At 36.4% G+C, this 13,840-nt stretch overlaps 1 protein-coding gene across 1 annotated transcript in view; it reads left to right on the plus strand.

The window, feature by feature from the left end:
• ADAM7 (ADAM metallopeptidase domain 7) overlaps positions 1-13,840 on the plus strand; it is a 65,427-nt gene that overhangs the window by 27,696 nt on the left and 23,891 nt on the right. Inside the window, exons 8-10 of the mRNA XM_010364115.2 lie at positions 4,054-4,125; positions 10,137-10,306; positions 13,284-13,368. Of these exons, the coding sequence (XP_010362417.1) occupies positions 4,054-4,125; positions 10,137-10,306; positions 13,284-13,368 (327 nt within the window). The remainder of the gene's footprint in view (positions 1-4,053; positions 4,126-10,136; positions 10,307-13,283; positions 13,369-13,840) is intronic.

The raw sequence follows: 13,840 nt of genomic DNA on the forward strand, positions 1-13,840 counted from the left end.
CTTTTTTACCACAACCAAATTAGAAGTTATAACAAAAATTGTTTAATTAGACCATTAAAAGACCATTGGTTGGGAAACTTAAAGTAAAATATATTTCCAAATATTAATTGTCTAAAAAATTAAATCTGAAATTATGGACTATTTATAACTGACAAAAAAAAAAAAACACTAAAGTAAAATTTACTCGATACAGGTAGCATGCCAGTATTTAGACATTTGTCAATTTAAACAGTTTTATTAAGAAAAAAGAAAGAAAATAAAGAGGCTAAGAGTCCAACTAGAGAGATTTGAAAACAGAACAGTATAAATCCAAGGAAGATAGAAAGAGGAAAGTAATTTAACAATGACAAAAATCAATAAAACCACAAGGCGAAACAAAAGACAAAAAAATGTCCAATGGAGTAGTTCAACAGAGCCAAGTACTAGTTCTCTGAAAACATTAATGAAATAGTCAAGTTTCTGACAATGCCGATTAAAAAAAATAATAATCTATGTAAAGTTAGAAAATAAAACACAATTATAAATAAAATTAAGGTTACACATCATTAAAAATATATGAAGAACTATGTACCAATAAATTTATAAACAGAAGTATGTAGTTAAATGTTATCAAGCTGACTCAACAATAAATAGAAAATCCCAAAATGATTTACAAGTTTGAAAAATTACGTAAGGAGTCTATAACCTATTAACAAATAAAAACACCAGACTCAGACTAGTTTGATGACAAGTTTTACCAAAGTTTGTTGTAATAAATAACCTTATCTTTTACAAACTGTTCCACAGAATAGGAAAAGAGGAAAAAATCCTGCATTTTAGATGGTTAGTCTAATCTTTGTATTATTTATCTACCACTGTGTCATAAACTAATCAAAACCTGGTGGGTAATCAATGACTCATGCAGCTGCAATAATCTATTGACTCCACTGGCTGGCTAGTCTAAGATGGCCACAGTCATTTGCCTGGTACGTGGTATTGGGTTTCAGCTGGCCATGTCTCTCCAGCAGCCTAGCTGGTTGTGCTTTCTTGCATCATAGCTGGGCATCGAAGCATCAAAAGAGAGGAGAGGCTCCAGGTGCAAGAGCTTTTCAAGCTTCTGTTTGTACATGTTTACATGTCTCACCCAAAGTAAGTCATATGTCCAAGCCTAGAATCAACGTTGGAGGAAACTTATAAAAAGATATAGATACCAGTAAGAGTGATTCCTTGAGTTATTACAATAACAATCTATGACAACTGATAATATTGGTAACACATCTAGACATGATCTTATAAGAAAGTAAAATTACAAGCTAAATTCACTTATAAATGCAACTTCAAATGTCCAAAAAATATTTGCAAGCCCAAGCCAAGATATATCCATACAAAGTTTACATGAGAGTGATGGTTTTCTCCAGTGATGTGAATATTGCTTTGCTTTGACATGAATAGATTTTTTGAAAGTAACAATCTCAAATGTATGTACTATATATGTATGTATATAGTAGGTGTGTGTGTATGTATACACACACATATAATTCAGCACTCATTCATCATAAACCTCTTGGGATATAAAAAGTGGAAGAAAATAAAGAATATTTACCAAACTCCTATTCAGTATCAACATTAAACTTATTAATAAAATGTTGGCAGTTTTCCTCCAAAATTGGGAATAAGGAACATTTGCTCATTGTCACCAGATTTCTTTCAACATTTTTACTGAAATTCCCAGCCAATGTAATAAGAAAAAAAAAGGTAAGACCCATTTTAATTGAAAAGATATAACATTTTTACACATTAAAAATAGAAGAAACTGGTTTACCTACTAAAAAAATTTTAAATAGAAATTGTAAGTTCTAAGCACTAAACAGATAGGCTTACATTGTCATGTTGTTGAGAAATTTTAAAAAGAGTGCTAAGAGACACTGCTCTTAATAATAATATATGTGTTATCAAAGAGTAAGGACAGGTTATTAAAAGTTTTACTCAGATACTAGGAGAAGGGTTGCTTGGTGTTATTTTAGTTGCATTAAACTGGGCTTTACATGTATAGCTCTTGCATGTGCTGCTTTAATACTGTCTTGAAATATTTAAGGGTTTCTTTATTTAGATAATTTCCTATGGTAAATCATCCATTTTCATTTGACAAATAGTTAATGTGCATTCATTATGCTAGGTCCTGAGAATTAATGATATATATGATAGCCAAATAAAAAGGGCAGCAGAGGTCAGGGGCGGTGGCTCATCCTTGTAATCCCAGCACTTTGGGAAGCCAAAGTGGGAGGATTGTTTGAGACCAGGAGTTTGAGACCAGCCTGGGCAACAGAGCGAGACCCCATCACTCCAAAAAAAAAAGAAAAGAAAAGAAAGAAAAAAATAGCTGGGTGTGGTGGTGTGTACCTGTGAATACAACTACACGGGAGGCTGAGACAGGAGGATCAAATGAGCCCAGGAGGTCAAGGCTGCAATGAGTCATGTTCACGCCAATGCACTCCAGCCTGGATGATAGAGCAAGACCTTGTCTCGAGGAACAACAACAATATAAAGGGCAAGAAAGCAAGAGGAGGGTAGAAAATGTGAGCATTCCAATCAAATAAAATAAGGAAACCAAAGGCAGTCTTTGGAAACATGTTGAGAAGTTTACATATCTTGAAGATAGTGTGGAATTCTCAGCAGGGAAGTTAAGTGAGGATATGGATGATACACTGACAGCTAGCAAGTTGAAAAAGAAGAGCAGAACACAAATGTCTGAATCCTGGGAAACACCAACCACTAAATAAAGATTTGACAATAAAAGTGCAAAGCTCATACCTAACCATTCCTCCTCCCTCTCCTCTGGTTGAAAATCACTGATTGATAAAGTACCTAATCTTTGTGATCCCTAAAATAGCCTCAGAATCTCTCTCCACAGTGAATTTTAGGCAGTGACTTTTGGGTAATTCTTATCTATCAAGCAATCAGTGGAAATCCTGTTGGGAAACATGTTTGTCATCCAGTATTTAAAAGGATAATGGGAACGCACAATAAAATAGCAGGAGTGTACGGGGTAATAGAAACCAAGAAGTTAAGAAATTTGTTGAAATTGAAAATGGTCAACATTACATGTGGACAAGATGACCAGAAAGGAAAATATATTCACAATTTATTTGATAATTAGGAGAATATTTGTGGGTTTTAAAAAATAGTTTCAATGGAATAGTGGCAGTTATAATCAGAGTGTAGTAGGTTGAGTAGGTGGGAGATGAAAATTGAAGAATGCTATATCTTAGCAGTATTTTGATATTTAACGTAACAGGAGAGCAATGGGATGGTAACAAGTAGATACTTGTAAGATTCAGGAAAGACAGGTTAATTTCTTATTTTTATTATGAAAGAAGTTTGACCATTTGCATTTATCCCTACAGTACACCTTACGTTATTATTAAGTACATTTGATCAAGTCTAAATTGATAATTGATACAAGATCCCAATGGTACAAAAAGGGAATGCAGTTAAAAAGAGAGAACAAAAGTCAGAATAGACGGGACATGAAAGTCTGGTTTGCCCTCATAGCTGTTTCCTGGAGAGAAGGGGTAGCTACACTTTCCTGTCCCTGTTCAGCATATCTCCAGCTCCAGTGGGTTTTTTTATTATATATTCTTTATTTTGTGAACACCAAGGACACAGAAGGGTTAATAAAGTTGCTGTTCTTTGCCATATATTGATTGCTTTGTAGCTTTAATAGGTTTGTTTCATCTATGTGATTAAAAAATGGACTCTAAAGAACACTAATCAGTTGGTTTAATAAATTAATATAATGTAGTATAATGTAATGTGAAAACGAAACAAAGTTAGAAAGAAAAACTTGAAGTAATACTAAACCTAAGCATGTCTTTAGGAGGGCTGTATTTAGTTATTTTATATCAAAAACTTATTTAAGTTGTCTGGTGTTTAGCTGAATGAAAGGAGTTCTCTTTCTTCATTAGGCCAATGATTTTTTTTCTTTGTAATAGCTGATGATGAATGAAGTATTTTGTTGAGCTTTTATGCAACTCCTATTATTAATGAATATTAATATGATATTTATATTTCCAGTATCGCAGGAATAGTCATCCTCACAATAAACTAAGGAACCGAATTTGGGGAATGGTCAATTTTGTCAACATGGTAAGGTTTGATATAGTTTTTGAATCAAACCAATAATATGAATGCAAAGAACCTTTCAGCATAGATCTCTGCTGGACTATTGTAGTCACCTGATATTAAGGAAGTACAAAGCACAAAGATTCACCAAGTAGACTCATAACAAAAATCCACAGGAAAAAATAATAACAACAAACCACAGCTCTGAATTTTCAATTTTCGATGTAAATGGCATTTAATATTGAAATAAGTTTCAAAACTTGGTCTCTAACCACAAAATTTATGAAGCAATGTACAAAGAATATGAAAATCAATCACTGTAAACCAAATCGCACTACTTTAAATCACTGCTCTGTGAAGTTGTATAATGAAAAGTCTTTTAAGCTATAATTTGTTGTCCATGGTTTGGCATAGAAAGTGGAGTAAGTATTTCAGTAAAATATATTAAAATGCTTAATTTGTCTAAATTAGAATGAGGTATATAACCCTTTAAAAAAACAAATTGTGAATTGCAACACATTTTTTTTTTTCTTTTTTGCTGACTCATTCTGAGACACCTCAGCCCTATTACTAGGATAAAGAGACCCCATAGGAAAAAGCAGTACGGAAGGCCCCTCTAGGCCAGTGGTTACTAATTCACCAGTTGAGGGACATTTAATCTGCTTGTAGTTTTTGGCTATTGTAAATACAATGGCTTTAAACATTTGTGTATAGTTGTATGTGCAATTATAAAATCTCATTTTTCTTTGGTAAGTAACGAAGAAGTAGAAATACTGGGTCATATGGAAAGTGTATGCTTCCTTACAGTAATATATTCTTTGAAAGAAAGTTACTATGCACAGCTCACACTTAAGAAGTGTAAATTACGCTCTTCCTCCTTGACAATGGAGCATCTACATAAATTGCTTGAAATTTTTCTATGCAAGAGATTTATCTCTTTTCTTCCATTAACATGTATTTAATAATTTATTTATATCAGTGGATATTTATTTTGTACTTTGAGTTACAACCTAACACTACTTTATCTTGTTGCTCAAATTGTTTCACTTTCGTCCATTGGGCAATATTTCAGCTGGTCTATGTGTCCCTTTGGCATACCCTCATCAGTGTGTGTGTGTGTGTGTGTGTGTGTGTGTGTGTGTGTGTGTGTGGTATTTATAGTGTTGGATTCTCTGAACTTCTTGGATCTGTGATTTGCTGTTTTATATTATTTTTAAAAATTATTGACCATGATCTCTTCAAATATTTCTTCTGCCTTCTTATCTCTCTTCTCTTTGTCGTGTTTCTATTATACAAATATTAGATCTTGTGATTTTCCCACAGCTTTGGACCTTCCCCTATGTGGTTTTCTTTTTTTTTTTTTTTTTTTTTTTTTTTTTGAGACGGAGTCTCGCTCTGTCGCCCAGGTTGGAGTGCAGTGGCCGGATCTCAGCTCACTGCAAGCTCCGCCTCCTGGGTTCACGCCATTCTCCTGCCTCAGCCTCCCAAGTAGCTGGGACTACAGGCGCCCGCCACGTCGCCCGGCTAGTTTTTTGTATTTTTAGTAGAGACGGGGTTTCACCATGTTAGCCAGGATGGTCTCGATCTCCTGACCTCGTGATCCGCCCGTCTCGGCCTCCCAAAGTGCTGGGATTACAGGCTTGAGCCACCGCGCCCGGCCCCCTATGTGGTTTTCACTCTTAACTCTTTGTGTTTCCATTTGGCTAATTTTTGTTGGGCCTACAGTATTCTTTCCTCACCCTTGTCTAGCCTACTGATGTATTCATCAATGGTATTCTTTGTGTCTACCACTATATATGTACTCTGCTATTTTCATCCACTCTCTTTTATAGTTTCCACCTCTCTGCTGAAATTCCCTCATCTTTTCAAGCTTGTTTTTCAATATATTCATTTTTTTATTACTACATAACAAGTTACCACAAACCTAGCACCTTAGAACAACACTCATTAACAATCTCACAATTTTTGTAGGCAGGAATCTGGGTACAGCATAACTGGGTTCTCTGCTCAGGATCTCAGAATGAGGAAATCGGGCCTGGGGATCTCAGCTTGTTGTTGTTGGTAGAATTTAGTTCATGCAGTTGCAGGATTGAAGTCCTCAAATTCTTGCTGGCTGTCTGCTGGGGCCATCTCAGTTACTGGGGGCCCTGACAATTTCTTACCACACAGTGCTCTCTTGGACCCTTTCACAACATGTCAGGTTTCTTCTTTGGGCCACCAGGAGAAATGCTGCTGCTTCAAATTACTAGACTTGTTTTCAAAGATTAAATTAGGTCTACCCACAGTAAGTTCACTGTTATTCAACTCAGAATCCTCTGATTTGGGTACCTTAATTGCATCTGAAAAGCTGTAAGCTCCCTTTATCTTTGTGCTGTATCATAACCTAAATATACTAGTGAAATTCATCATACTCACAGTGCTGCCCGCATTGAAAGGGAGGTCATTCCACAGTGTGTTAGTGTCCAGGAACAGGAATCCTTGGGGGCCATCTTAGAATTCTGCAAACCACATCCATCTTTTCCATTAGAGCCTTCAACATATTATTGATAACTAATTTAAATTTCCCGTCAGACAATTTCAGCATGTGGGTCATCTATGAGTTTAGTTTTGTCAGCTCTTTTCTCTCCAACAGTGGGTTGTCTTTTCATGCTCTTTTATATGTTCTTTAATGTTTTATTGGATGGTAGACAGTATGCATAGTAGAGTCTAAGAAAATAGTATTTATGCCTGAAATGGTGCACTTCTTCTTTTGCTAGGTCGTTAACATGTGGAAGTCGATTAATCTGGTCAGAAATTGAGCTGGTTTTGCTGTTGCTACTGCTACCTGCAGTGAACTATCAACTGCGTATTCATCTAGTGTTACTTTGTGCATACGATGGGTCCTGCATTGTTGGAGAGCTTTTCCCCTTATTTCTGTTCCATTCTCAACTTTAGGCTTTGAGAGCCAGCACCTCCCTTCACATTCTCACCCCTTCTTCAATAGTGGCCTGTTGTTTGCTCCTCAGTGCCTTCTAGCCTAGTTATGGGGCCCAGAGCACTTTCTATTATCCTGATTTAACCTCAGTCTTAGGGAAGCTCTGTCCATGGGTCATTGGCTGAGTATTTCTCAGTGTTCATTTTCCTCTCCATTGGTAGGAGATCCCGAATGGTCTGGGTTCAGGACAGTTTCCCACCTCTCCTCCAGGAGTAGAAGGCTATTTTTGTTTTGATTTGCTTTGTTTTGTTTTCCTTTTCTTCAGCTGTAATAAATTTTAATTTGGGTTCTGGGGGGAAAATTTGCTATAGCTCCCTTGGCAGCTTAAGGCTTGTGTTCCTTGGGGAAAGAGTTCGGTAAATTTTATAATTTTTTGCAAAGCAGCAATTCTCCCCTTCTTCAGGCCCGCACCACTGAGGGAGGCCATCTTGAAACTCCCTCTCTGTCCCCCACTGTGGTTATCGGCATCCACGGAGGCCCATGGAGATCAATCTGTGTGCGGACCTGAGATCCCTGTGTCTGGATCTCCATGGGGCTCTGCATTCTCCTTCTATCCCATACTTGGCCTTAAGCAATTCATTAATGATATTTGGTCAATTATTTCTACCCATTAATAAGTGCCCAACATCTTTCTTTCTCATTATCTGCCACAAGGGAGGTGCTCTGGCACCATCTCTCCTTGAAGGAGACTGTCTTTGCTTAAGGTTCAGGCACACTTGGCCCTATTGCCTCAGTTCTCTGGTGGACTCAGAAAAAATTATATGATTTTGTAGTTTCTCTGGCTTGTCCTTTTTGTCAGGGTAGAGGCAACATTCTTTCTAACTTCATACATTGTAGGCAGAAGCAGAACTTCTCCCAACTATTTCAATTTATGTCTGTGGAAATTGAAAATTTTCCCCATGCCTTTTTGTAAGAGGGAGGAAGGAACAGTATGGAGTGCAATGATTACATCTCATAATTACTTCTGTTTTCTTCCATTCCTTTTATCTTGTAATTATGTCTTTTATCACTTCCCTGGCATTGACCCCAACTCAAGACTAAAACTCTCTCCTTGGTTTCTAATCTTCAAATAAACATACATATAAAACCATTGCATATTACTGAACTTTTACTGAAGATTTGCAGTTTAGATTTGGAGATTACATAGCACATTATAAAACAAACAATTTAAGGTAACAAAGTCTAAAAGCCCGTGTGCCTGGCCATTGTATCCCTTCTTACTGACCCTTTATTATCCTTCACAGAGCCCATACTCATATTATTTCACTGGGTCCTTTCTTATTTTGACTTTATGTCTTCACCCCTTTCAACTTAGAGATTCCATAGTTATTTCCCTACTATAAAGAGCAGTTCAAGTCTCCACAACCTTCCATATGTGTGTATCCAAAACTATCCAAGAATTTAGCAAATAAAGCATGGCTTTTATTTTATAAGATTTGTTCTTATGAGAAGAAAATATAATCAGAATGACAAATAATATTTCCGTTTGCACTTGTGCATAGTCTTGCAAATATAAAGCCCACTTACGAATAAAGAGGCTCTGAAAATCCCAGGTTAAAATAATTATTGCTATGTAGTACTTAATTTCTAAAGTTTACCACACATTAAGATTAGGGTCAAGAGCCTGGTGTGGTGGCTCATGCTTGTAATCCCAACACTTTGGAAGATCAAGGCAGGAGAATCACTGAGCCCAGGAGTTCAAGACTAGACTGGGCAACAAAGTGAGACATCATCCCAACAAAAAAAAAAAATAGAAGAAAGGAAAGGAAGGGAAAGGAAAGGAAAGGAAAGGAAAGGAAAGGAAAGGAAAGGAAAGGAAAGGAAAGGAAAGGAAGGAAAGAAAGAAAGAAAAGACAGTCAGGTGCAGTGGTGTGTGCCTGTAGTTCCAACTACTCAGGAAACTGAGGTGGGAGGATCCTTTGAGCCCAGGATTTCAACTTTGCAATGAGCTATGATTGCACCACTACACTCCAGACTGGGTGACAGAGTGGGACCCTATCTCAAAAACAAACAAACAAAAAATTCAGGGCCAAGAGGAATAAGGATGCATATCACAGGCTTTGTGGATTTGAGGTCAGAGTTTAACTAGATGTCTAACTTCAGGAGAGTTTAAAAGGCATCTAATTCTCATGATTATGAACTGACCTTTTGGCCTCTATTGACACATGGAATTGAGTATATTCATATCTGTAGATTAAGAAAAGTAGAATATTAACACAAGTTTATTGTTACAGGAATGATATAAGTATTACCCTTCTTATTGACTAGTTACATTGCCTAGTAACGTTGTATGAATGATCGTTCCATTTCTGTTCATTCAGCGTTGATACTTTATCATTCACTGTCTTTCAACCTACTTGTACTGACTGTTGTGGAATATAAAACTGATACAACACATAGTCCTTTCTCTCAAAATTCCCATAACAATTGCATAAACTCCAACTTCTTTTGTCCTGGCATAAAAGTACCTATCACCCAGGTGTTTACAGAGCAGGTAGAAATAGGTGTGAGGTGTATAGGCTACAACTATTTCTGCCTGCTTAGAGCAATCCCTAGTAACATTTCTCAGATTTTAAAAAAAAGGTAGTTACAGAAATCAAACATAAAGATCGAACACAGCAGGTAAGTTTTTGAAAACCAATACCAACTTTCTAACCTGTCACAGAACGAACCCTTGGCTTAAAGTATAAAGGTGAATAAGGAGCAGTCACACCACCTGCCACTGTTAGTAAACTTATGCTTTTAGACCAGTTCTAAACTCAGAACTTTAATAAATTCTTCCAGCACATCTTGAGACAGTGCCTGTAAGACTTATGATCGTTTGAGGAGGCATATCTTTCTGATTAAATTTCACTGTTGCCCAGAAAATTCACCAGGTATTCTGGGCAATGCACTCTGTCCCATTTTGATATATCTGTTTGTAACATGAGGCTTGCACTGTTTACTTATATACCTCACAAGTTCAAATTATTGTTTTGGGGAAAATGTAAAGGAATATAATAATATTGCAGAATCTTTCCAGCAACCTGACTTTGTGAAAAATGGTTTCTTCTTTGAACAGATTTATAAAACCTTAAACATCCATGTGACGTTGGTTGGCATTGAAATATGGACACATGAAGATAAAATAGAACTACATTCAAATATAGAAACTACTTTATTGCGTTTTTCATCTTGGCAAGAAAGGATTCTTAAAACAAGGAAGGATTTTGATCATGTTGTATTACTCAGGTTGGTGATTGCTCTATTTTCTTGCATACCGTTGGTGGATTATTACAAAAGAAAACAAAAAAAATTAACAGAAAAAAAATTGCTTAAGCAGTTGACTTTTGGGTAGTATATAGGGACAAAATGTTGTTTGTACCTATACAGAAAATTTCTAAGCGAGGCACAGTGGCTTATACCTTTAATCCCAACATTTTAGGAGACCAAAGTGGAAGGATTGTTTTAGCCTAGGAGTTCAAGACCAGCCCCAGGCACCATAGCAAGACCCTATCTGTACAAAAAATTTAAAAATTAGCTGATCATGGGGGCATGCACCTGTGGTCCTAGCTACTTGGGAGGCTGAGGCTGGAGGATCTCTTGAATCCAGGAGGTTAAGGATAACATGAGCTGTGGTTGTGTCACTGCACTGCAGCCTGAGTGACAGAATGAGACCTTGCCTCAATAAATAAATAAATAGAAAGTTTTCAAGTGGGCTATTTGATGTTCTTTCTAATATTAATACTAGAAAAGAAAAAATCTGATATATTAATATTCTTGGTAGACTTAAAAATGCCATTAGGTGAACAAAGTGCCTTTAGAATCCATTTACATTTTTTATCAACATCCAGTGCTAACTCATCTCACCCTCCCATGTTGTACCATTCCAATATTCTACCAAAATCTGCCTTTTTTGGAAAGCACCTCACTCTCTGAACATTTCCCCTCATCAAAATCTGCCTGCCTGGTGACCAACCCTTCAATACCATCTTCTCTACTCTACAATTGAATAGACAACTAATCTGATAAGTGAAACCTGTCAGAGCTTTAATACTCCTAAGTAAAAGCGTGACTTTGTCTAGACTACTCAATCTTTAATTTCTTTAAAAAGGGGACTATTTTTATCATTTTTGTTATTCAAGATACCTAGCACAGTACTTAGCCCAGAAGAAAAGGATAAGTAATTATGGAACTGAATGTAATACAACCTAATATTTAGTACAGTCCTGTTATCCTAAAGAATGCTAAATTGTGGAAGAAGTCCTTTAGAGTGACGCCATCTTTTAGCATCTCTTCTCATGCCCTTAAAGCTACTGTATTAGAATAGTGCCCACTTTTCCTACTTTATATACCCATAATATCGGTATTTCTCCTAAGGTCTGCAAATCCAGCCTGCTAATCTTCTATTATTATTTAGATGTTGACTTTCCGTCTGAACTCAAAAACCTGAAGCTTCCGATACCTGTAGTTGGAAGTCAGATTCCATCCTTTGGCAGATTAATGAGATTGAATCAGACCTCCAAAATAATGTAATTCCTATTTTTTATATCTGGGATGGCCCATAGCATCTATCTCCAGAGGCATAGTTGTGCCTGGCTTGTACTTGAATATTCATGCATTAGCATGCCTCAAAATCATGGGGAATGAAGCGTAGTAAAACATCGCCATAAACTTCAGAGTGGGCAAGATTAACTCTTTTGCCCTCTCCTTATACATGTATTTTTAAATACTTAATAAATAAACCCAAAAATATTTGAATGGGTGTAAGTAGAAAACTTTTAACTACGTTAGAACATCTCCTATTCTAACCAGTAGCTTCTCATATCAATAGGATGTCTGCAAGTAAGGAGATGGGGTGAAATGCTACTAAATAGCCAATTGAGCATCATATTTGGGACTTCTTATGTGTTAAGTTTCTTGGGTATCTGTCCTTCTGTATTCACTTAGATGTAGAAGTGACAAGACAGTATATACAGCATTAACATGTGTTACTTGATTTCAAGCGACCATGAGAGAACATTCAAGATTATTCTTGTCCTGGTGCTTCCCCTCTATATATGTGGTTTTCTCAATATCCCCAGAGTTTAAAAAGACCAGAATTCTGTCTTTCCAAGAAGCATAGTCAAATATTGATGCCTGAAATGTAGGAAGAGAAACATTTCAGTAATAAAGAAAAAAATGGAGTGTATCTTAATCAAAACAGGTCTAGACTGAAAGGGGTCATCTAGTCTGACCACCTTTTTCGTCTTTGAGTTCTGTTACATTCCAGGTGTGACCCTTTAGCACTTAATGGCTCTTTTTAAAGTGGTCCAACTCTAAATAGTATCCCTGAAATCAAATCAAATTTGGATTCCTATAACGTAAATATCTACATTTGTCTTTTCAAGTAATCCAAGAACAGTTCTCATTTTACCTGACAACTCATTTAAGTGTTTTATTGTAGCTATCAAACCATACCTGAGTTTCTATGGTTGATTAAAAGTCTTAACATTTTTCAACTGTAGCTAATCAATCATGGTGTTAAGTCCATTCACTGTGTTACTTTGTTTTTCCTTCCAAGCACTTTTAAATTTCATTAATTAATTAATTTCTGGTCTTGTAAGTGGTTTTAGCCAAGGCTGAGGGCAGAGTAGACAGAGTCAAGTAAAATGGGATTTCGATTTTATTTTTTGATGTGTATTTTTTTGTTTTTGTTTTATACTTTTCTACAATTTCAGTTTAAGATTGCACTGTGTTTTGTTTTTTATGGTTGGTTGTTTTTTTGTTTTTTTTAAATTGAGATGGAGCCTCGTTCTGTGTCCTGGAGAGCAGTGGCACAATCTCAGTTCACTCCAAACTCCGCCTCTTGCGTTCAGGCGATTCTCCTGCCTCAGCCTCCCGAGTACCTGGGACTACAGGTGTGCACCATCATGCCCAGCTAATTTTTGTATTTTTAGTAGAGATGGGGTTTCACCATGTTGGCCAGGATGGTCTTGATCTCTTGACCTCGTGAATCCACCTGCCTCAGCCTCCCAAATGCACTGGCTTTTTTAATGCCTTGAATATCCCACAGGTTAAAGATGAGCTCAATATCAACTAAGGTCAGCCTCAATTCCAAAACTCCAGAAATAAGAAGGCATTTTCACATGCAAAAGCATTGGCATTGTTGGGGTTCACTGCAATTTGATCTTTGTGTTAATTAAACTACTAACTCAGGTTGAAGAGTATATTTGCATCTTTTTCATAGTGGGAAGTGGATCTACACACATGTGCAAGGAATTTCTTATCCAGCGGGTATGTGCCTGCCCTATTATTCGACCAGTATCATTAAGGTGGGCTGTGTTTTATTTATATTACTTAATAATGTTTGAATAAAATTTTTGTAATGTCATGGGTTCCATGGAAAGAAATTCTGTGTTCATTTTGTCATATATACTCACTACGATATGTCATGAATAGACTGTTATGTTTTCTTCATTAAATGAATAAAAAATGTTTCGTTAAAAAATTATAAATGTTGAAGGCAAACTCACTTTGTTCAGAGTTTAAACGGATGGTATACCACAGATCAGCATGCAATGATTAGTAAAGCTCTTTTGCATATGAAATATAGCCACTTACAAGGACAAATAATGTACACACAAGTTGATGGCTCATTTGGCAAGTGAGGATAATTGTTCTTGTGCTGATAATAAGGTACATAAACCACTTCATATATCGTATCAAGACAACCTGTCAATTCACTTTTAGAAAGCATAAGACCTAAAAACTGTTGACTCCTTTTTTTATGTGATCCTTTCCAAA

The sequence above is a fragment of the Rhinopithecus roxellana genome, chromosome 9 (genome assembly GCF_007565055.1).
Source record: "Rhinopithecus roxellana isolate Shanxi Qingling chromosome 9, ASM756505v1, whole genome shotgun sequence".
Taxonomy (NCBI): Eukaryota; Metazoa; Chordata; class Mammalia; order Primates; family Cercopithecidae; genus Rhinopithecus; species Rhinopithecus roxellana.